The sequence below is a fragment of the Idiotropiscis lumnitzeri genome, chromosome 3 (genome assembly GCF_059441095.1).
Source record: "Idiotropiscis lumnitzeri isolate Australia: NSW breed Sydney's pygmy pipehorse chromosome 3, RoL_Ilum_1.0, whole genome shotgun sequence".
Classification (NCBI taxonomy): domain Eukaryota; kingdom Metazoa; phylum Chordata; class Actinopteri; order Syngnathiformes; family Syngnathidae; genus Idiotropiscis; species Idiotropiscis lumnitzeri.
Window position 1 is genome coordinate 18,334,918 of NC_142393.1, and position 24,349 is coordinate 18,359,266.

The 24,349-nt window shown below is 40.5% G+C and overlaps 1 protein-coding gene across 18 annotated transcripts in view; it reads left to right on the top strand.

Annotated features, from left to right (window-relative positions):
- The first annotated feature begins 97 nt into the window (after positions 1–97).
- Positions 98–24,349, top strand: part of kif1b (kinesin family member 1B) — a 51,507-nt gene continuing 27,255 nt past the window's right edge. For 8 of the 18 annotated variants that reach the window (XM_088290139.1, XM_088290138.1, XM_088290141.1 and 5 more), the window contains exons 1-14: positions 98–395; positions 1,962–2,118; positions 17,814–17,890; positions 18,006–18,185; positions 18,321–18,389; positions 19,532–19,710; positions 20,325–20,436; positions 21,367–21,444; positions 21,530–21,595; positions 21,754–21,771; positions 22,161–22,236; positions 22,584–22,662; positions 22,737–22,879; positions 23,423–23,464. In XM_088290139.1, the coding sequence (XP_088146265.1) occupies positions 2,013–2,118; positions 17,814–17,890; positions 18,006–18,185; positions 18,321–18,389; positions 19,532–19,710; positions 20,325–20,436; positions 21,367–21,444; positions 21,530–21,595; positions 21,754–21,771; positions 22,161–22,236; positions 22,584–22,662; positions 22,737–22,879; positions 23,423–23,464 (1,225 nt within the window). In that variant the 5' untranslated portion in view covers positions 98–395; positions 1,962–2,012. The remainder of the gene's footprint in view (positions 396–1,961; positions 2,119–17,813; positions 17,891–18,005; positions 18,186–18,320; positions 18,390–19,531; positions 19,711–20,324; positions 20,437–21,366; positions 21,445–21,529; positions 21,596–21,753; positions 21,772–22,160; positions 22,237–22,583; positions 22,663–22,736; positions 22,880–23,422; positions 23,465–24,349) is intronic. The other 10 variants (XM_088290142.1, XM_088290155.1, XM_088290152.1 and 7 more) reach the window with 5 other exon arrangements.

The window sequence follows — 24,349 nt, forward strand, 5'->3', positions numbered from 1 at the left end:
ATGCCCATTGGATTATTTTCCCATTAGTCACTCGAATCTATTCCCTCACTGGCCGAACGAGTTGTCACTCATAGCGCTCGTGAGAGAGCGTTGACGTAATCTCGGTAAATCAAGACAGTTCATCAATTCTCTCCGCCTGCCTGCAGATAGACGTCCGCCTTTTCATCCTTACGGAAAAACAAGGCTCTACAAGTAGTCCTTGGTCACGATTCGAGCTCTACCCGGCGGAGGACACCACTAGAATGGGCCTTTTTCGCCCGAGTGGACTTTACGACAGTTTCCCCGCTTGCGCATTCTGATAGGGAAAAACAACACATTTGACGTCCGCTAGCTTAATCGTTCGCAGTCGCCGCCGCTCTATGCTGTTGGCGCTGGTGGAGTGACAGTCTTCGAAGGTGAGTAAATGCCGTTAAATTCCTCGTTTAAATCATCGATGTCACCACTAAACGACGTGGTTATTACACAGTAATACCATGCATTTGTTCGTGGCTTGGCTGGTGAGCATTAGCCTGCTTTAGCTTGTCCCAGACGGGCGGGTGTGTGGTGGTGTCTCCGTACCGTTACACAGTCACGTTCCCAACCCCGCTTTTCAAACATAAATTGCGGATTTGTCTCATTTAGTTACATAAACATGTGATGTGGTTTACTTTCTAGATGTTTCCGCAGCCGGATGCGAGTCGCGCCTCATATGCTAAATCGACAGGCGTTCAATTTGCGCTGATTAATACTAGTGTGACGTCCGAGTTTAAAGTCTACACGAGTGTTAATATGGAGGAAATAAATGCAGGGCAACAAATAAGGGATTTACTGTCATGTAGGTTCAATGCCATTTACTTTAGCCACTCACGTACGGTTCATCGGGGACAATGCGTCCGTGCTGTGCTGCTAAAAAAAGCACTCGGCTGCATCCTGTCGCACTATTCAACAAGATACAGCAGCGGGGGTTGAGGCAGCCTGCTCAGTGCTCACATCTTGTTTTTAATGGGAAACAAGGTCCGATCACTTGCCCCGAGACAGTCCTAAAATGTGCAGGATGCAGCCACCAGGCCTGGCCCATCTGTCCTTCCGTAGCGGCAAACAAAACGGGCTGGATAGAATTTCATGGGCGTATGCTTCAACAAGTATGGCTGACTTGCAAGCTTCTGGAAAGTGAAGATTTGTTTTGGTTGGAAGCATAACCATCACTTTGCAAAGTTTTCTCATGATGGCTTTTATGCTTGGTATTTAGAATTGGCTTCTGGTAAAAGCTCATGTTTCATATAAAAGTTATTTCCCCCAGTTCTATGGGGTTAGCAAAAAACTGCAAGTAATTAATCTCCCAAAATGATTAGAATGGCCAATATTAATAGTTAGAACTTTAAATAGCCCCTAGACTATGATCCCAAAAGACTTTAAAACATTTCAACTCAAATTTACCCTGACCAAATGAAGCAGAAGTGTGCCACAGCCTATTTGTATATTCCTCGAATAACACAGGTCATTTGTGCTGTATCACTTCAAAATTTAAATTGACACTAATTACTAATTTCCTATTTTCCAGTCATTTGGACCCGTCTTGTGGCATCAACAATCACAAAAACATGATCGAATGCTTGTATCGCAATAATAGGTTCACTAATTATTCTTTGGGCCCTATTTTTGTAAACAGGCGTATGTGCGTGAGGAGTAAAATTTGGGCCGCGTTTGGGAATTTGGTAGACTGCGTTGCGCTGCGCTGGGATGGGCATTCTGGTGTTTTTTATTACACGCCCCTGGTGCACCTGACAATTTGGTGAGAGAAATATCACTAGAATTTAGACCAGCTGAAAGCAGGTCTAAGTTGTGGCGCAGGTGATCGAATGCGATTTTGGTGAATTTCATTGATGCACAGGCAATCCGATTTTGAGCCATTTTTGTTGACAGTTGTGGTTATACTGTCATGCCTTCATGCATTTAACATTGAGCTTTTCTCCATCCTCTAGGAGGGAGGACACACGGCACAATTTACTGAGAGACTGTCCCACACTGCAAATATGTCCGGGGCGTCGGTAAAAGTCGCTGTTCGAGTTCGACCCTTCAACTCCCGGGAGACGAGCAAGGATTCGAAATGTATCATTCAAATGCAAGGCAACACTACGAGTAAGTCTCCCATCATATTCACTCATGGGCCCTGTTCATGTATGTCTGTTCAGTGAAGTTTAAACAGAAACACATCGACACTATAAAATCCTCTTCATGGGTTTAGAATTGCTCGTCGGACCGGATCTAGTGCTCTTGGCAGTCGCATTTAACCCACGAGCCGGAGTTTACGCACCCTTGCACTACTATGTTGCTGTCATTTGGGCCTTTTAGCAGTGAATAGTGAAACAGTTGGGGACAAACAGGCCTGAAGAGAATAAATAAAAAGTCTCACAGGGTGACATTCCTCCTCTTGCTTCTCTGAAGTGGCCTGCATGCCTGAGGAGTTTGTGTGTGGGAAATGCTGAGTTGGTTTGTAGCAGGACAGTCAGGGGCTGCAGCGCCGCCTAACTGCACCCCCGATTCAGCAAGGCTTTGTCACCACACTTTCTACTGTATTTTTTGGGAGTGACTTACTGGCTTTATATATTTTTTATGGTTTGTTATGACTAGTGTCATATTCTTTTTTTATAGGTGTTTTATAGCCAATGAGCATATGTCCAGGATTTAACAAGTTTACCAGACGAACACTTTTATATGCCTGTAAAGTTTAGCAAAGTGTGGGTTCCACTTAACCATATATTTTTTTTTAACACACGCACAAAAGTATGAAACTTATGAGGTTGAACACATTCCATTCTGGTGAGGTCCGATTTGTTACGTTTATAAGGACATTTTCCTATTTTAACTGATGAAAATAGAAACAACAAACCATCATATTTTTTTGTTAACTGTATGCTTGTTTTAAGTTGTTAAGATTAACATTTAGTTTTTTGTCACATAACATATACGCCTCACAAGTCACTTTTTTTAACCAGTCACACAAGTAGAATACATAACATTGTAACAAGACACTAACTTTGATCATTGGTAAAATAGTTAAAAATTAGATACAAACAATGTTTATTGGCATGTTATTATTTGCGGTGCTTTGACAAATCTTGTGAACGTAGCATCCTCTTTAAAAAGTCAGGCTAAATGCGCTTTGAAATGGAGTTGATATCAGAATATGGTGACAACATAGATTAAGGGGATTGTATATACTGTGTATCGCTTTGGAAAAAGAATGAAAATAAAAGCACAGGCAGTGTCTAATGGACTAGAGTGTGTTTCATGGTCTTGTGATTGAACGTGTGGGTTTTGTGACTGTGAGTCATCGGGATCTGGACGGTGCCAGCTTCCACTTTATTCATACTTCCACTTCTATTTGAGACCTGAGCTCAAGTCGATCTCATAAAAACATTCATCCCAGTAACACCAAACTAGTCTCTCAACTGTGAATTTGTCCTATCAGTCATATCGGACTCATTAGGCTAAGCCTACATAAATCTACCCAAGTGTTTCAAACCGGTTATGGCTGACTTGCTTTATCCCTCTGCAAAAAAAAAAAAAACTGTGTGGAATTTTGAGTGCCGGTTCTTCATATTCTTATATTTTCTCCATGCCAGTATCCCTTTGAGGGAGGTGTTTGTGTCGACAGTAGCAGAACAGGAGTGGAATATGCAGCGTTTTGGTGGCTTAGATAGTCCTTGTGCAGTCCTTTTGCTCATCATGCTTGTACCTTGGCAGATTCCTAGAAAAGGGCCGTTGCACTTTCACTTCATTGCAGATGGTGTGCCGAGAATGCTATCTTATTAGAATGCTGAAAGGCTGAACATAGTAAAACGCATGCACACACACACACAGGCACACAACGCACGCCTCTGCTGTCGAGCCTCTGCGGGTGATTTGAACAAGAACTAGAAATATGTTGGGGACTATTGCATTTTATTAATCAACCCGGCTACCTCCTCAGATTCTCCAAGCTTCAATGCAACCATACTTGAGGCTAAGCGCAGCACAAAGTTTTTCATCGGCATTTTATGACGTCAAGTATTGCGCACACAACAACAATTTTATTGCACACTTGTGACCCTAGTGAGGTTAAGTGCTTCAGAAAACGGATGGATGGATAGCAAAGACTGTGTGGTGACTGTCATTAATACTTGTTGGAGTAACAGCCATGGCACGTTGGAAGTGCAGCCATTGTGAGTGGTATTTTGAATAATTTATTCTAGTGTTGGGCAATTTAACGTGTTAATTTTGCATGAATTCACTAGTTTGTCAATGCTGACAAATATTTTATTGTACATTAATGCCGTTTGTACTTATTCATTTATTGTGAAAGTCTGTTGCTTCCTGCTGCGGCAGGAGAGCGCACATTGACTGAAGGCGAACACTGTTGTTGAACGCATCCTGATTAAGTGTTTTTTTTTTTCTAATGGTCAATGGCTGCGTTGACAGAAGCAAAAGAAAAACAAAATCAAGTCCCTCGCTTTCTGCATTGGACTCGAGATGCGTTCAACGACCACTCACACAGTTGGACATCTAATTAAATCATGCACATTCAATGCATCAAACCGCTATAATATACACATTGCTAAACAATGTGGGCTTTGCAACACAGTGCGCCATTACTAATTGTGATTGTTTCATCCAAGGAAACAAAAAAATATGCACGTTTGTATTTAGTTAGCATTTTTATGAACAAACTTTGGAAAAAAAATGCTTGCACTTCTCAGTACTGTATTTCATTCAGTGAATTATTTACTACAATTTAAACTATTAGTTATGCACATCTGCACTTGATGTATAGAAAAAGCTTTGCAAATAAATAGTTATTGATAACATATAGTAGTGAATGTGAAGTGTAGTGAATTTTAGCAGGTCTTCTCTTTTCCAGGCGATCAGAGAGGATGCATATTAATTAACCTCATAGATGAACCAAACACGTGAACACTAAGCATCAAGTGACTTACTGTGTATTCCTGAAATCATTTTTAGGAACTGTAGAAAATATGAGCAAGATTAAAAGTTACTATGAGATGCAGATTTGAGCATGTACCTGCCAGAATGTGCGCCCCAAAAGCAATGTGGAGTCCCGCATTCATTTATTTCATTTCATTTTATTTAAGTGCAGTCAGAACATTCTCATGTTTGAGTTTGAATTTATGTAGCCCAAATGTTTAGAATAAATGGGTCATAGTTTCTCATATCTTACTGTTGTTGATTATTATTTGTTTTAATAGTATAACTTGAGCAAGTCTCTTCTAAGAATTCATACAAAAAAAAAAAAGATATTTAAAGGAAGTGTCATTCCTGCTGGTAACCTATCAGATGATATCAGTATCTACGCCCCAATATTGCTATTGTATCGTATCGGAAGTGAAAAAAGTTATATCGATACACATCTACACAATATTGTGAACACTTTCACAAATTTTACAAGATGATTATTTATTAGGTCACTTGAGCAAATGCCCGCCAACTAATAATGGTTTGGCAGCTGATGAACAAGCACATCCATACAGTAAGTAAGGTATCGTAACTCATTTGGCACTGCAAATGGGCATTTGACAAATTTCCTTGATGGACCTCGTAGAATAAAAATAAATTAATCAATTGTTACCTTTGAAATATTGTTCCGAATACCATGAAAGAATTGCTTGTGAATATTCTGACTCCTGTTATGACACCACCAGAAATAATTCCGCTTTTAATATATTTTTTATCGTGGACGTCGTTAATCTTGATGTCTAGCAGAAAGGTCTAATGAAAAAAACTGCGCTTTGCACATTCTTTTGGATTAATGTTTAAATATAATATTCTGACTATTATTGCCCAGCCCTAGTGTAGGTGCTAGACTGATGTGTAGTCGAGATTTTGACACTGTCGTTATTGTGTGGCTGAAGGGCGTATTGTAGGGCTGTTTGTGTCAATAACACTGAAAAACAGACAGCTTGGGGGCAAAGGCAGGAGATGCTGTCTCCCTCGTCTGCCTCATTCGCCTGCTCCTTATGCATGGAGGCTTGTCAAGGATCGAGTGGTATAGCAAATTGATTATTCACTATTCATGGAATGTGTCCAAGGCCTCTACTGGCAGGGAAGCTGCAAACAAGTAAAGGCCTCTTTGGAGTGGAGACTCATAGTCGTACAAAGCAACACTAATATCATTAGGAAAGGATGATGCCACATGCTGATCAATATTGCCTGTGTTTGAAATGGCATCCAAAGGCTGCCTTCATTAGGGACCTATTGTTTTCTCCACGTCGGCCTCTACATTATTATGTAACTCATGTTATGTTCCTGGTGAGCAGCCGTGCATGTATGGATGACCAAAAATGGCCAACAAATGCAATCAGTGAAGAGCTGATTGAAGTGGAACAGGCGTGTGCGTGTGTGTGGGAGACACATGCCTGACTTGTTTGAAACGATAGTGCGAATGCTTTAGGAAAAAGACACTAGCATTCCCCAACTTTGTGTCTTTGAAGTGCATGTTACAGGGTACCACAACGCTCAAGATGAGTGGAAACTAATGAAGGTCAATGTGGCAATTAAAATGTCACCTATCAGCTACAATTCCGATGAGGATCACTGAGTGCACTACAATGGGTGGTGATGTAACAAAATAAATAGCTGTGTTTACTTCACCTGAACGTGGCGCTGCTCTGTCAGGATCCATCTTTTTGGATGCCGGTACGAATACGGCATATCATGATGCTGCTGAACCTTCTGCAGACAGGCCTGATTGACCTGATTAGAAGCAGTAATCCACAGGCTTGCCCCGGGATGCCACGCCCTACCGCCGTAATCCCGGTGACCCTTGTCGGTGTGCGCTGACACTCCAGCGTGTCACATTCCACATCGCCTCATGCTGGGATTGACTTGGACCAACACACATGTGCCCACGTGCACCACTTGGAGAGCGGCTTGGCATTTCAGACTGACCTCCTAATGAGGGAGTGGGCGGGGGGGGGGGGTACTGCAGGCAGATGTCTGTGTCTGTTAGCAGTGCACGCTGTGTGTGTCATAAGACTCTTGAGGCAATAGCATAATTGCATGTTGCTGACTGCTTTTCAATAAATCATTTATTTCACTTCAATAGCTAGATTAAGAAAATAGCTGTAGATTCAGATTCAAGAGAAATAGATTGATTTTCACTCTAAGTTGAAGTTGAACAATATTCTCCATCCATCCATTCATTTTCTCGACCGCTCGTCTTTTTTAGTGTCACGTTCGAGCTGCAGTTAATCCACCTGACTTGGGGCGAGTGACAGGGTACAACGTGGACTGGTTGCTGTAGATCATAGAACACGTTAACAAATCCCCCATTCACGCTCACATTCATATTTATGAACAGTTTTAGACTTTATTGGAACTAACCTGTATGGTTTGTTGTTCTTAATAGAAAATTAGCGATGCACGAAAATGAAAATTCTTGCCTGAAACCAAAAATGAGGAAACCAATGCCAAAAACTGAAACACTGGAAGAAATGTTAACTCATTTACTCCCATTGACGGATAAAGACGTCAAAGATGCTTTTTATTTTTTACAAGGCTGGTAGTGAATGAGTTAATGCTGTTCCTTTGAAACCTGAAAAATAAGGTAGTAAAATAAATAAATAAATCCTAGATCATTTCCTGCAGTTTGCCAATTTTCACGGACTTTTCTGGGAGGCTACCATGCAATTGTTTGGAGAAAAACTGTTTACCGGTGTTTAAGGTAATTTAAAGAAAAAAAAAAATCAACCTGTGTCACCTCTTTTATTTTTTTTTGCAAACATCCAATGTTATGAAGAGGAGACCAGCATCAAATAAAGCAAAGCGACCCAGACATATATTTATTTATTTTTTTCGAGGCGAAGTGTAGTTCTTGTCTATTTTAATCTAGTACGCTTTGTAGTCCAAAAATTGCAGTACAAAACAAAATTGGATTTACGACACAATTCGGCCACATTGTGAGTGATGACACATCTCGTTTCAGTCGTCCCAAGTCCATCGTACCCTTGTGGTGGGGAAGACTTGAGCCATGCTACATTTTGCTCACTGTCCGTTTGAGCCCGTGATAGCACTGAATGGATACTGAGTCGGTCGCTGACTTGTGAGTTGGGGGAGGGGAGCTGTGGACGCAGCCACATTAGCAGAGGCGGTGAAAGTCGTGCACAAGCTTTATTCACATGCAGGGTAGCGTGACGCAGCATCGCAAGCCGTCTCACTGCTTGTATTTGTACGTTTCAACTAAAAGGATGAAGAGAGTGATGCTGCTGTGATGCTACTTTGAATCTGCCAATCAAATTGCTGATTGAAGGGTGTTTTTTAAGAACTGGTGATGAAATATTATAGGGGATTAAAAACAAGTCAGTCTTAGTGTAACGTCATTAAGTCCACTAATAATGCAGTCTTCATTTTATGGCTGGTAAATGTTTTGCAGAATTACATTTTTTTTTCTAGAGAATGTTATATTCAACTGACTACATACTAATAAAAAAATGTGCTTTGTACCTAATGAGGCAATGCGAAATTAGTCTGTTTAAATATACTTGTAAAGCACTCAATCGGTGAAATGGTTGTTAGAGAATGTCTTTATGACAAAAGAGTCTTGTGTTGTATTGTGGTTTCCTTTTTAGAGGAAATGTTTCGCACAGTTTGCACGGGTATACAAAAAGAGAGCAAGTAGGTGACTGAACAAGGCTTGTTTATTCATGGGCTTGTATTGTGAGTGTTACTCCCATTACACAAAAGCAGCACTCACTAATTTCTAATCAGATGCTCCAAAGCCCTTGTTTCACAGAACAGTACCAATTTGACTTTGAAAACATAGAAATTCAAAAGTCCAACGTGAAACAATGCTAACTGCAAAATAACCAAATCAGCCGTACCTTTATTACTGTTAGTTATGGTATATGTTGTGCGATGTAGTGTAACAAGATTGGCCTACAGGTAATCAAGTGATGGGTGTGATGGAAGAACAGAAAAAAATACAGCCGTTCAGGATTTTTGTTTTTATCACAATGTCGACATGAAGCCATGTTCCTCTTGTGTTGTTGTTGAATTCTACATTGTACCACACAAATACGTAACCACTTTGTGGTGAAAGCAAGCCAGACCACGGTTTACCATTCCAGAGTTCACCTTGGCGAATCAAACTGAAGCGAACATGGCTTTACTGAGGCAAATGTTTGCCAAAAGACAGCAAATGGTCTGTTGGACCCCGCCTCCATTACCTTCACTTTGTTTCTTTGCAGAGCTTGGGTGAAGTAGCTGGGCTTTTTCCCACATTCAAGAATGTGAATGTGTTTGTGCCCAAACCCATGATGGTCTTTTTCCAGACTGTTTTGTTTGCCTTCCTCTCGCAGTCTGGGTGCTGAATTCATAGTCCAACTGCACTGTTTTACAGTCCAGGCACGGTGACCCTGGGTGGGCGCGACGCTCATTCTTTAATACTCGGGAGTAAATTGTCAGAGGTTCTGTTAGGATGCTGCTGTGGTAAAGCAGGGATATGGCAGCTATAGGAAAAGCAACCCACACAATTGCTGTCCACCTTTCCAGAAAATCAGCTTGAGATTTTTCTTCCCCACACAGATCAGTGTTTTACACATTTGTTCACAATGTGATGTCACAGTGCTTACGTCAACCCTGAAAGCATTTAAAGGATACTCAGAGGCCCTGAGTTGCAGCAAACTGAGGAAATCCAGGTCACTGCTTTTCAAAATGAGCTCCTGTTGTTAGCAGAGAGTGGAAACGCTTCAGCGTTTGTTTCCCATGCCTCTTGTGAACCGCACAATCGTCACTCGGATCATATGATGATCTTTAATCCGTGACACAGTTAAGCCATATGACTTAGTTGGAATTTGAATTAGTTGGTTAACACTGATGGGGTGTTTTTAAGTGGCTGTTGTGCAGAATATTTATGGCCTGGCTTGAGTCAAAGGAACGAAGATATGGTCAAAACCAGTTTAATCAGCTGCTAGCATCGAGAGGTTTTGCCATTTTGCTGGCACTACCTTCTCCTACGCTGCAATGAAAAGGTTGGATTGCTAATTGATCCGGGGAGAAATTCGAGAGAAATAAAATGTTTAGAGAGTGCAGCGCAAAACATTATTAACTTTCTATCTTCATGCAAAGACTTTAGTTAACAAAGTAGCATAGCCAGTTCCCGACGGTCTATCTTTGAAGTGCTAAATACCAACGCTGACGTATTTATTATCGTCTCTGGGTGTGTGTGTGTGGATGGAAAACCGATAAGGTCCATCCGAAACAAACTCTATGAACTAAAAAGCCACTGGATCTTGTATCATTATTAACATTGAGGTGTAAGTAACAGTTGTGTTCAATAAGCACAACTTGGAAGCCAATTAAAAAGAGTTTCGTCTTGGTTTTCATCAGCTTAGTGCTGGATGAGTTGAACGTCACAAGTCATATCGCCTGAGAGGCTTCCTTCATGGCTTTGTTGTAGTTCTGTTGTATTTTGTTCAAACCCTGAATGGAGTCCTGCTGGGTTAGCATGTTTTCTCTCACGGGTGGTTTCTACAATCCCACCTCCCCTGTCGTGTCTGTTGTGGGTATGCGGGTATGCGTGAGCTGTTAATATCAAAAGACAGTCGCAGTATGCAGCAGTTTTCAGTGCCTGGAGGCTCTGTGAGCAATGTACAGTATGGTTTGGCATAGATTGCGGCGGTTTGGTTGGGCAGCTGAAATCTTTCCATTCCTTCCTGTCACTGACAGTCTGTCGGCATGCAAAGCACTAGCTGCCATCTGCTCATGTATAAATAGACAGTGGTCAGACCTGGAACAGCTGGCACATAGGCCAGCACTGCACACACTACCACTGCTAAAGTAACTTTATATATTCGTCAGCTCTCCAATTTTTCATTTCTCTGGTAAATTGCGTATGTGTGTTTTTCCATGCATTGGTTTTTAAACCAAACAAGTCATCACTGACTGACGGACTGACTACTACGACTTTTTGTAACAGGTAGATTGTGTGGCCGGTTTGCTTCAATACTGGGCAAAAAGTCTTCGGTCACAACAATCTTCGTTGGTTTTATTGCCGTTTCACATCATATTGACGATCTATGACGATAGTCACGTTCGTTTGCTCCATTGTATTAAATGAATTCCTGTTATATTACTTAGTGCACCTAAGTTGTTCCACTCAATTTTTTTTACAGTTATTCTACAATCTACCAAATTCTTAATGATTACGTAATTGTCGTCATCCTGGTACCTACTTATGTTGTTTTCGTTATTTCGAATTTTCTGTAGAGGCTAAAAATGAATGAACTGCGGTCATTTGTGTTATCGTTCCTAAAACAATAAATACAATGTCTACCGTACCGTCGCACAGTCGCACTCTTTAAGGTAGAACAATGTCAAGTTAACTTAAACGCAAACAATTTTCTTTTTAAAGGACACTGCAAAGGGATTCCTACAAAAAGGGAGACGAGTCAAGCAATGTGAAACGGACTATTGTAGTGGCGTGAGCTGGGCGCATAAAGCCTTGTCATAACAGATTACCCAACATGTTTTGCAGTAGCCTGATTTCAGTGTATTGTTCTCTACGCTTCCTGTGCTCCCCCATCCATAGTCTCCGTTAACAAAAAAATGACGTGATCAACCTTTTAATGGTGGTTTGGGGGGTGGGCTGTCTCAGCTACATTGTTTCAACAGATACATGTGTGATTAAAAGATGCACTGCATGTCCTTGACTGGACATTGAGGTGCTTTGTAACCAAAGAGCCAACCAAGTTGTTTTGGAAATGTTGTATGTCTGATGTTGTGGCTGCAGCAAGCTCAGCTGTTTGTCAAATGTTGAACAGCGGTGCTTAGACGCTACTTATAGCTCGCAGCTTTGAGTTGCATCCCTCGATAACTCTGTCATCTGTGCTGCAACCCCGGCAACCGGGACACATCACACACGCTTTCAGTGACACTAGATCCAGACAGACACCAAGCATGCTGTGGCCACGCAGAACGTGCCACTTGCAGTCTTTATGCTTATGCTATTTAAGAGCGAACAACCATTAGCGGCCTGTAGTCCTGTTCAAACCATCAGCTTATGTCAACAGCGGTTTTTTTCCCATAGTACATGCGCAAATTCTTAAACACAGTGGCTGTATTATTTAGGCGTAGCATTACAGCTGTGATGGTGTGGCTGGCTGTACGTGCAAGGTTATAGCATGGGGCATTTCTTTGATTAGGCAAGCATATGTGGCTTGCTCATGAGACATCCATTTCTCAGATCACACATAGAAGCCATTTGTACACATACTGTAGCTGGGGCTGTTCTTTGCACTTTCTTTTCATGGCAAAATCTTGTCAACTTCTGATGTATTGTTCTCTTTAGTCGCATTTGTGGGAATCTCAATTGGGAGGGAGTGTCACACTCCTCTAACAGACAAATTGTCACCATCTGATGACATCCATGTATGCCACATTTTAGTTTTTTTTCAGGAGTTATATAGAAGGCATTAAAAATCACATTTTCTGAGACATTTTTATCAACATCACGCCATATTTTTTCACTGCCATCACTGCTAAATTGAATCTGTACAATTCTTGTAAATGTAATTATGGCTTTCTGTTACAAAGTGAGAGTTGCGACTTCATTTCTTCTCCTGGCTTTTGACGATCTTGATAACTCAATGCAATAATTAATGATTATAGTCTGTGTAAAGCACTTTAACTTTTGTAAAATGTGCTATATAAAGTTTGGATTCATAATATGCTTTATATATTATTGTCAATCATCAAAACGTTAAAATTGTTTTCGAAGGTTGGCACCAGTTGGTTCATTAAGACTAGTGACAGTTCTTTTCAACAAGTTGTCTGTCATTGCTCGTCTCGATTACAAAGGAAATAGAGAAGGTGTGGCCTAAACCAGAAGTATGCTTTTTCGAAAGGCAGCCTTGACGGCAAATATAGATATAGTACTCTTTACAAACCTGTTTTCATCGGTTGTTTGCCTAAATACTTTTAACAGTTATTGGACGAGAAAATAGAGGATTTAATACTGTTAAAAAGTCTTAATCATCATCAAGTGGATGTACTGCACATGGTTTTGATTGGACAGTGTCACCATAGGAGGATTTTTCATGGATGTTCGCAGTGTTGACCACTTGATGATTTGTTACTATGGTGACAGTTGTATTACATCAACGAGCGCATTTGCAATGTTCATCATATCATATATTAATATTGGCTGCTAGTGGAACGACCATGCGGATTTTGGTCAAAACCACACTCTGCAACACGGCATAGATGTTCTTCCAAGGTGAGCGATTACATCAGCATGCAGTTCATATTTGCGCTGGCCGCAGGGACGTTAGTACCATTCCAATGACTGAAAGGCAAACCTGCTAATTTGAATTCAACACACACACACACACACACACGCACCCACAAACACACGCACACGCACGCACACACACACACACTTGCTTGATGTATTTGCTTAAATGTTCGTTCTTATTGGCATTCTAAACTCTTTTGCTGCCAGTCTTTGTTGTCCAGCGTAGACAAATGTTTTGAGTCCCAACTGGTTGAGGCAGGGCAATTCCCCTTCTGCTCTTCTCAATTGAATGGCCCGAGCCTTTAGTCCCCATCTGCTGTTCAGAGACCCTCTAACAGCCTTATTACCTTTCACTTTGGCCGAATTATTGGCCCCATGTTGAATGCTAGAGTGCAACATCTCTGTCGGTTACGACCAGCTGAGTGATCTTCTCTCACTAGCAGGATGTGGTTAGTAAACAGGAATCCAACTCATAATAAAAAATGAAAAGCGCCAATGGAGCCCTAACAACCCTTCTGTCTTATCCTGCTCATCGGGAACCGAAAATCCAGATCAGTGACATTTTGGAGCAAATAAATATTTGACTAGGCCTTCGCTGTAATGGTGTCCCTGCCGTGAGTTTATCTCTGCTCAGTGACTCGTATCATTGTTCATTGCATGCCATCCTTTTATGTCACGTGAGTTAAGTGTTTTTGGATAATCAGAAGCTGACCCAGTTATGCTTTGTTTTATGTTAAGACTTGGGTCTTACAGATGATATGATTACTAAACACTTTGTTGTGGTTTTGCATGATGAGCATTCTTTTAGGGAATCCTTATCGTTTGACATTCTCATTAGCATGTCACACTTTTGAAGCAAAATATTTGCACTCACTCTTTATATTATGTGTAAATATTACAATTCTGAAATGGTACTTATGCGGTTGCGACATTTTTATCCTTAAGCCCGTTACCTGTACCCTGTCAGTGTCAACTAAACAGCTGTGGGGAAATAGTTGAAGAAACAGCATACAGAGGACGTGCTGCACACTAGGGCTGGGCGATTAACCGAAAATTTACCGTTACCGAAATTTATTAGAATGACCGACATCATTTTGCCCATGTCGGTAAATTCGGTGTCTAAAAAAAAAAAAAGAAAAAGGAAAGTCTTTTCTGTCTGCGGCAATGTTCATGCCTCTTTAAGTCTGCTCCAGCGCATGTAGTCACGTGACTCAGGCGCTGTAGAAGAATGTAAACAAGACGCGTTCGTAGCTGGCGATTCAAATTCAGAAGAGGCTGACACGGCTAAAGACGAAGTAACGTTAGTTGAAATTGGTCTTGTCGCGCTTGTCCCAAAAAGAAATTCGACATCTGTCGTTTGGAAATGTTTTGGGTTCCATAAAGACGATGTTTGCGCAAAAGAACATGAACTACAAAGTGCGTCGTAAGCACTTGAAACAGCGCGTCCAACCTTTTCTTTTTCACCACCCACAACACAACCATGCTGTTGACTTGGAGCTTGTGCTAAAAGTTCAAAGTGAGAAGCAAGGTTGGACAAGTGACAACAGCCCACTAACGGAGGCGAAACCATACGAGAGAACGTCTCAGTGGTGGACGCGATAGCCTAGCACATAGCTAAAGATAGAGCTCCTGAAGTTACAGTGGAGCGCACAGGATTTAAACGCCTCAGGAACGTAGCCGACAAGAGGTACGAAAATATTTGCCGCAAACAGCACTTCCCGATATGGACAACATCGGGACGGGAGCGGAGACATGTCGAGCATTTTGCATCCACATCCGACTTGTGGTCGAGTCGCAACATGGATCCCTGTTTGAGCCTGAAATGTGCAGTACATAGACGAGAAGTGGCGACTGCGCACCGGAGTACTCGAGACGGCACATTTTACTGATGAACCACACGCGTTTGTTTGGCACTGGCATTCCATTGATTTTTTTTTTTCATTTTATTTAGCATTTTGTTTACAGGCGACTAGTGCCTTTGCACATGGCATTATTTATATTGTTTACAAGATACCTTTACACAAATCTAAGCATTTGCAAATGGCATTACACCATCTCGGCACAATCTATTTGCAGGAAAAGATTTTGTGAGAGGTACCCTTTTTTTTCCTGTTCTTTGTGACATTGTTCAAGTCATGCAAAGCAAGCTATTTTGAATGTTTATTCAAATGATTTTTGTACTTCTATTTTTCATTGAAAGTAATGTGTACCAGTTGGTCAATAAAAAAAAGCAGTTAATATGCATTTTCTGCATTTATTTTGATTTTGGTCCTCAGGGGGAATTTATCGTGCATTTATCGTTATCGAGGTAAAATTGCCCAATTTATCGCGATATTGATTTTAGGTCATATCGCCCAGCCCTACTGCACACCCCCCTCTTTTGTGCCAAGTTGAAGTTGTTATGGCAACCAGTAACTGCTTCCGTACCTGTTGCCATGGTGGAGAAAGACGTGTGATGACAGTGTTGATTACGCAGCAGACACATCTGCCATTTTAAGTCCAGGATGATTTCTCTGCTGGGAATATTTACTATAAATTGAACACAGGGAACGTTTCATTCACATTCTGGTGCATGGCTTGCTGTTCGTGCGTAGAAATAAACCTCTTTTGGTTGTTCACTATACTCTGCAAAATCTCATATGTTGAGGGAAAGTTCACCACTTTCTGTCTTATTACTCGTAACTTTGCTGATGGACAAGCTGGACCGTTATGTTTCTATCTACTGGGGGGCGTGGTATTCAAGGAATTTTCCAATTTCCAAGCATGATTCACCTTCAGGTGATGAGCAGTCTCTCATTATGTGCTTCTTACAAAATGTTCCAAGTCTTCAATATAACACCAAGACAGAGAATGGAGGGCTCACTTCAGGTGTAATTACCAGAAAGACAAGTTGGTTCCCTCCTTTTGCTTGCTTGTCATTGCCATCACACTCTATCCTGATCATCTTTCTGTTTTATTGGTGTTCACTGGCACCAAATCATCGCTTAAGCTGCCCTCTTGTTATATGCCAGACGAAATTGTTCCAGGAAAGGGTAACGGAGGGGCACTGGTTACCAAAACACCGCCATGTTTCGAAACACCCTGGCTCCAATTTCCCTTTGGAGGCAGGTCAGAGGTGAACTTTTCGCTTTATTTAGCCACTTGTCTCACCGTATCCTCTTTCAGTAACCAATATGGAAGCGCCAACTCCGTTATTGTACCTTAACCTGTCGGTCGATAGTACAGATGGGCCTTTTACTGAATTTCATTTACAGGTAAATTTAATGAGCGACTAATCAATTGTAAATGAAAAAAAAAACATGATTTGAACTCTTGTTTAAATGCCAATGGTGCATTGGGGGAAATATTGCTGCATATAGATAGAATAATGTGTAGGAGCAGGAGCAGAGGTCATGTAGGTGATTTGGTGCCGCTCAACCCTACATAGCTTCCCATGTTGTTTTTCTTTAGACAACGACACCATAAACTCAACTGCTGGTTGCAGACAAGTCGTGCACTCCTTCCATCTACAATCGACACATTCTAAACAATGACTTGAATGGACATGGCTCAAAAATGTGTGGTTTTTCTAACTGTATTGGGGTTTAGGCTCCATATTGTGGAATGCAATGCAATGCTCTGCTGCTGGAATATTTCGCATGAGGCTGTCAGTGTTTTCGTATCTGAGGACACGTTGTGCTTTTCTGTCAGCATGTGACCGATGGAGAGTGACACCCAATCCCGTCTCTCCACATCTCCTGCATTATTGATAAGTGTGCTGAATCCTCTGAGTACTCTGTTGGGGACATCTTGATGTGAAAGCCTCTAAAGCGTCCTTAAGTCGAGGCACAAGTCGAGGCTTTAATTTCCCCTTTACCGAAGCTCAAAAGTTGCATTCACGTTATTGCTCATCGACATGGGGAAAAAAAATCTCTATGGAGATTTATTTAGTTTACGATCACAAAAAAGATAAACATCCGTTTAATAGACAAATGGGTTGAAAAACAGGGAGCGGGCCGAGATATTAATATCTGCAAATGTTCCTCTCGTTAAGTCTCAGTTTCATGGTGCTTTCTTTTCTTTTCATCTCATATTCAGTTTGTGGAAAGCGTTAATAGCTTGCCCCCGGGTAGCAGCAAGCATGGTTGAGAGGGGTGAAATGCCACGCATAGCTGCAGATTCTTGTTCATTAGGAAATGTATGTGTGGCCGTAGGAAACACTCCAGTCGTGCATAAGTGAAGTGTCATCGAGTCTATGGCAGGTGTAGGTCCAGTAGAGGAAAGCTAAGCTTGGGGTCATTAAAAGGAAGCATTTTTCGGGGGTAAAAGTTGAAACAGCAGCTGTTCTCCACAGCCTTCTGTGCCACATACTGGCGATGAGGAAGATTTAAAAGGGACGACAAGGTTAGAAATGATCAAACTGCTTGAAAATGCTCTGAAAGCGTGCTATAATTTTGTAATTTTTAAGGTGGATTGGTTTAGAACACATCTTATGTTTTGCTAATGCATTATGAGCTGCAAAACAAAGAAAGTCATCTTAATGCATATTTTTCTTCCTCGTCCTCAGCTATTCTCAACCCCAAAGCCCCAAAAGAACCCGCAAAAACCTTCAGTTTTGATTACTCCTACTGGTCCCACACGACGGTGAGTCTTGCCTTTTTGATTTTTAATATTATGCCTAATAAAGGAAACAGCATCTTGAGTTGGTTTTATTGTGAGTTTAACATTCGATGCATTCTGTCCTTCTGTTCCGCCGCAGCCGGAAGACCCCTGCTTTGCCGCACAGAACCAAGTGTACAATGACATTGGCAAGGAAATGCTGCAGCATGCCTTTGAGGGCTACAATGTGTGCATTTTTGCTTATGGCCAGACTGGAGCTGGCAAATCCTACACCATGATGGGAAAACAGGAGGAGGGCCAGGAAGGAATCATCCCCATGGTTTGTCACTCAGTGCAACTTAGTGAATGTAAAAAATGGAGTTGATTAATTTGCTGAATGTTTAAATTCTCGTTATCTGTAAACACCTTTCTACTTGCTATTAGTACCAAGATGCTGTGTTTATTTCTCTGTCAGCTTTGTGAAGATCTGTTTGAGAAAATCAATGAGGATAGCAACAAAGAGGAGCTCTCCTATTCTGTCGAGGTAAATCTTTTCCTTCTGTCATCTTCTTACTCCGACATAGGCATGTCAAACTATCTTTTATTTCCCTGCAACGTTTCTCTTGGAAAATATTTGTAGAATCACATTAAAAGGATACTGCTGAGTTTTTAGATCTGGAATACTCTGGTATGATGTTCCAGATCTGAGAGGCAAGCGGCCCAAGTGGCACACTCAGCTTTGTTGGAACTACGGAGAAAGATCCTGCATGAGGATGTCCCGATACGCCGGGGCTCATACGGGATTAAAATAATAGCAAAATAATACTTTTGCAAGGCCATAAAAGGCACAATGGAATAAACACCAAAATACAATGAGGAGCGGTGTTATCATCCCGTCTTTAGCGATGGTGGTTTGTTTTTTAAACTTTTTCATGAGAAAGAGCAATCGAGCCTGACTAACGTATGAGATAAAGGCTTGTTGGAGTTAACAAATCCTCATTTGTCCTATGCTGGTGGGACAAAGTTGACATCCAAACAACAGCTTTGGGAGGCCATTCTTATATCCTGCATGTGAATTCAAGCAGAGAATCAGCAAAAACTCAAAACAAAGCAAAGCACCTATCAAATAAGAGGTCCTGTGTTAAAATGTAACTTGACCTGTTCAGATGTTTTTGATTGAAATGGCTTTTGAATTCAGCAAACACAACCTGCTAATGCTACAAATTAAACAAAAGACTATTTTGAGTTCTTTACAATTTATAAAATATCTTGAAACACTGTGCATAAAAAAAATTCAACTTTGCATTTTGACAAAAACATTTTTCAAACTACTGTTATAATTGGGAGGTTTGTTTGAAAACATTCAAATGATTGAATGATTGAAGACTTGACATTTATGCTCGACTTCATGTTGAGAGATGACCTTGTAAGATTCCAAATAAATAAATAAATACATTTTCGGTCCCTTACAGAGGTGGCGCCACATCTAAAATGTGTTGTAATTCCAACACCGTTGACCTGATTTGCATGTAAATCCCCTCAAATTAAAGATCAGAGTTGGCAATTCAACCACATTATGTTGTTGTACAAAGCTGGAATGCTGCAAATTGTGTCATTATCCAAATATTTTTTGAGCAACACATTTAGGTTTTGGACAAAGAACTGACTGTAAGCCTTTGTCTGCAGGTCAGTTACATGGAGATTTACTGTGAGAGAGTGCGAGATCTTCTCAATCCCAAGAACAAAGGGAATCTCCGGGTGAGAGAGCATCCACTTTTGGGCCCCTACGTAGAGGACCTCTCCAAGCTTGCTGTTACTTCCTATACTGACATCGCTGACCTCATGGATGCGGGCAATAAGGCCAGGTGTGTGATCAGATCAGCACAATTTTATTTTGGATCAAATGGAATGAAATGGAATGCGGAAGTTACTTTATCTTATTGTTTAGTATTGTTCAAAGTACATCAGAAACAGAATCTGTATCGGAATGCCCTTTATACAAAATCCTTGCAATTTTAAAAGTTTGAAGCTTCTTATTAGAATGACATGCCTCCGACATTCAACCTTTGTGTGAATTATTGAGTGTGTCTCATTAAATGTCATGTTGCCACTTGCATTGAATTAGCGTCCACGTGTACGTGTGTTTCTATGTCACTATGCGATTTCCTGCGGGGAGGAGTGAACCCTGCCTTAATCTTCCTGTGCTGACTAAGAGGGACAGTCACAGGAGGAGAAATGGGTTTTACACGCCATGTTCTAGAAATAAACCCTCCGAATGTGCTTTGTGTGTTTGTGTCTGATGTCTTCATGGAATTATCCACCTCCGCCGCGCCGACTAATCCCTCATTTTGAAGTCACTCACATAGGTGTAAAGCACAATGTTGTGTGTAAAATCATTTCAAAGCTGGATATGAATGTTCAAACAAAGCTTAATGGCGTTTGCACAAACATAATTCCGACTATATCTCTTCACCTACAGAACTGTGGCGGCCACCAACATGAATGAGACCAGCAGCAGGTCCCATGCGGTTTTCACCATTGTGTTCACTCAGCGAAAACACGACAGTGAGACAGACCTTTCCACTGAAAAAGTAGGCGACTCACATGACTCTGAGGCCTTTCTCAACCTTTTTACAGTTGTCAGTGAATGTCGTGCCCCTGTTTTGTATATATAAACTAGGGGCATTCCGATCAGCGTTTTATGCTGCCAATTCCTTCACCAATGAGTGAGATTGACCGATAGTGATTACAGTCACATGGATCAGATGCACATTTTCCCATTTTAGAGTTGCTCACTAATTATTATTTTAATAATCAAATACTCTATCAATATTGTTTTTGATTAATTGATTAATATGGTTAACAAAACAAAACAAAACACATTCTATTCCAATTTCCATCCCTTTGTTATACAGAAACGGGACATTATTTCAGATTGACAGAGCAAAAAATGCACAAACAGTACTGGTTTCCTCTGTAATGTGCAGTGTTAAGGAAAGGCAAAGGGGCTGCTACACTGCATACAGGCTGGTCTCAAGTTGGCTGTGTTTTTTTTTTTTTTTTTTTGATCGGCAATGAACGACATGTAATGATCACGTACTTTTGCACAGAAACTGCCCATCACGATCGGTGGCCGATCAATCAGGGCACCTCTAATACGAACCCTTTGTTGTATTTATTCATTTTGTTTGGCTTCAACAACAAATACCTTCTAGTTGTGGTGACTGTTATTTTTTTGTTTTTATTAATTATTCAGAAGTAAATATTTTATATTTTTGCATTTAGCTACATTAATGGTTACTTGTTTATGTAAATATTGTTCCCACAATGTTTTGCTTCTTCGCTTATGTTAATATCGTGCTGTCATGTATAACTTAATACCCCCCCCACACACACACACAATATCAATTGTCACTGCATTTTGCATTTCGTTGTCAAAAGAGTGTTACTATCGTGTCTTGAGTTACTCTGCGATACATCCACCATAGTTTAATTTCATTGTTGTCTTGCTCCCTTTTCAGGTCAGTAAAATTAGTCTGGTGGACTTGGCAGGAAGTGAAAGGGCAGATTCTACTGGTGCTAAAGGCACCAGGCTGAAGGTCAGACTCAGTTTTTTGCAAGCACAATCACAGCATAAATAGCTTAACTTTTTGGTACTTGTGTAATATAATTATATGGTTGCAGGAAGGCGCAAACATTAACAAGTCCCTAACCACGTTAGGAAAGGTCATCTCTGCCCTGGCTGAAGTGGTGAGTGTTTTGTCTGTTTTATTTGGGCTCTTCTTTTCCCTTTGTCTTTACTCAATAAAACAACCCTTTCTTGGAAAGGAATTGTTTTTTTATTACTTGGCATGCTGTAATATCTGCCCTTGTCTTTTCTCCTGTCCTTGTAATACCCGCTTACACAGGATAACTGTACCAGCAAGGTAAACCCTTTGGCAGCTCAATCATTAACTTCTGATTCATCCGCTGGTCCGGAGTTGACCGCCTTTTGTCATATGTAGTGTTGCCGTCCTGTGCTCTTCATTAATACATTTACTACACTACTACTACTACTTTTTAAAATTTTCTATTTTTATTTTACTACATTGGTTACTGTAATTGCTGTGCTTTCCTTCTCCATGCATGGGCTGTAAGGTCTTCCAGTTTTTTTAAATAGTATTGCAAACCAGGCCTCTGTGCATTTCAAGTGACCTTATTTTTTCCAAAATGTTACAACATATTTTATAAGCAACTGCCATCACTATTTCTTGTCACACCACACTCGTTAAAAATGGTCTTCCGTCTGAAAAATGTATTTGCATTTTTATTTCAGAGCAAGAAGAAAAAGAAGTCAGACTTCATCCCATACAGAGACTCTGTTTTGACATGGCTCTTGAGGGAGAATCTCGGTATGAATATAAACACATTTGGATGACGTCACTTGGCAGTGGAATGATTCAGTATCATTTGTGTGAACAAAACATTGTGTGCAATTTGAATGCGGTGATACAGAAATGATTGTGGACGTTAAAAACAAACATTCCTCATTTGCATTCCAGTAATCCGTGTGTCCAATTTCTTGAGCCTGTTTGTGCTCCCTCTTTGCAATTGACCACATATAAAGTATAGTACATATAATCAAATAGTTCTGATGTGGAACCCCTCCCAAAAAAATGGAAAATTGATGAAAATAAAGATTTAGGAATTTTTGTCTCCTGATGTGTGTCTTAAGGTTTATGCATATTGTATTTAATAGGTGGAAACTCCAGAACTGCAATGGTTGCTGCCCTCAGTCCTGCAGATATCAATTATGATGAAACTCTGAGCACACTGCGGTAAGATTCACATCCTGCTGAACATTGTAATAAATAATTCCAGATCATTAATATTTGTTATTTGTGATTTCTAGCTACGCCGATCGTGCAAAGAATATCAAATGCAATGCTGTCATCAATGAGGATCCCAACAATAAGCTGGTGCGTGACCTGAAGGATGAAGTTGCTCGATTGAAGGAACTGCTGCGTGCACAAGGACTGGGAGACATTTTGGACAGTGAGTCTTACATCAACCTTCCACACAGCATGGGCCTCCTTCTCTTAACATCTCAATTCTGTTTTTGTGCTACATGGTTGCCTATATGATAGATATCACTAGGCAATGATTGATCTCTCTTACACTTGTAACATTTGATAACTAATCAAAAAGGATTTTCAACCCAATTGCAGGTTTTTCTGTCCGGCCAGTATTTAATTCACTCCCAGTTACAATCTTGTTTGATTTCAGTCAGCACAGTGTCCAAATATGCTCACAAATATTTGTATATATACCGTAAGTTGTAATAGTTTCTGTGTGACAAACTACAGAGATCTAATGACACCTTGGTTCTTGATTCCAATATACAGTATGAGAGGTACAAACTGGGCCTACAGTAACTTGCTCATTCCTGATTCTACATTTAACCAGACCCGTGTCGCCACTTGTTGTCATCATCGTTCTCATTCTCATTCTGCTCAGTAAATAATGTCTAAAACCTCTTCCTACCATTCTACCTGTTTTGACCTCTGACCCCTTTCATCTTTTCCTGCTTCCCCTCAGTTGATCCTCTGGGGGATGATTGCCCAGCAAGTGGAATCAAATGTTTGTATCTGTCTGGTTGTCATGCACTGTTTTCGCTATTTGCTCTTTAGTGGTTAATCTAACATTGCTTTATGATCCATTTTAGCACTATATTGAAAATAGGGCTGGGCGATATTTTACAGTATTTTTAACAAGTAACATTAAACCTGTAAGTATTCATAGCAACCCAAAATAAAAGAACAGAACCCTAAAAAACATAATTTTCAAAGAACATCATATATTCCAAATATAAATAAGCACCATAACTAAACCAGAGGACTTTTTTTTATTCCATTTTTGAAATTGTAGTTGTAGATTACATGTGGGGATTTTCAAAAATGATAAAAAAGATAGACAATGTGCATTTAACAGTTGCTCATCAATTAAACCACACAATTGACAGAATTCTTAAAGATCGCTTGTTATATATAAATAATTGCTAATTGCTTTATTATTGTGTTAGTTGTGACCGTAATGCTGGCCCAATTCCAACACTGTTGCTGAAGACAGTTTAAGACTTTCTTATTTTGTAGTTTTGTAGCCGTATCCCTTTGCCCCAAAATTAAACATAATGATAATCCTTGATTTTATGTCGACAGAGATATTTATTTATTTATTTATTTATTTTTCTTGTCCAAAAGACTTATAAAGCCATATCGCCCAGCCTTAATTAGAACTGCTACTAGCTTTGCAGAAATGCACGGCTTCTCTCGCTGCGCTGGTCATGGTTAGCATGCCACTAGGTTAGCATGTGCTTGTGTCGATGAAATTGGCTAATTGCAGGGTCTCTAGTGATCATTAAGAATGTCCCTTTTTCAGGCTAGTCCCTCACATCCATCAGAATACTCGTGCCATGTCATTCTATTACTCACTATTTCTCCCATCTTATTTAGCAGCTGTATTTCT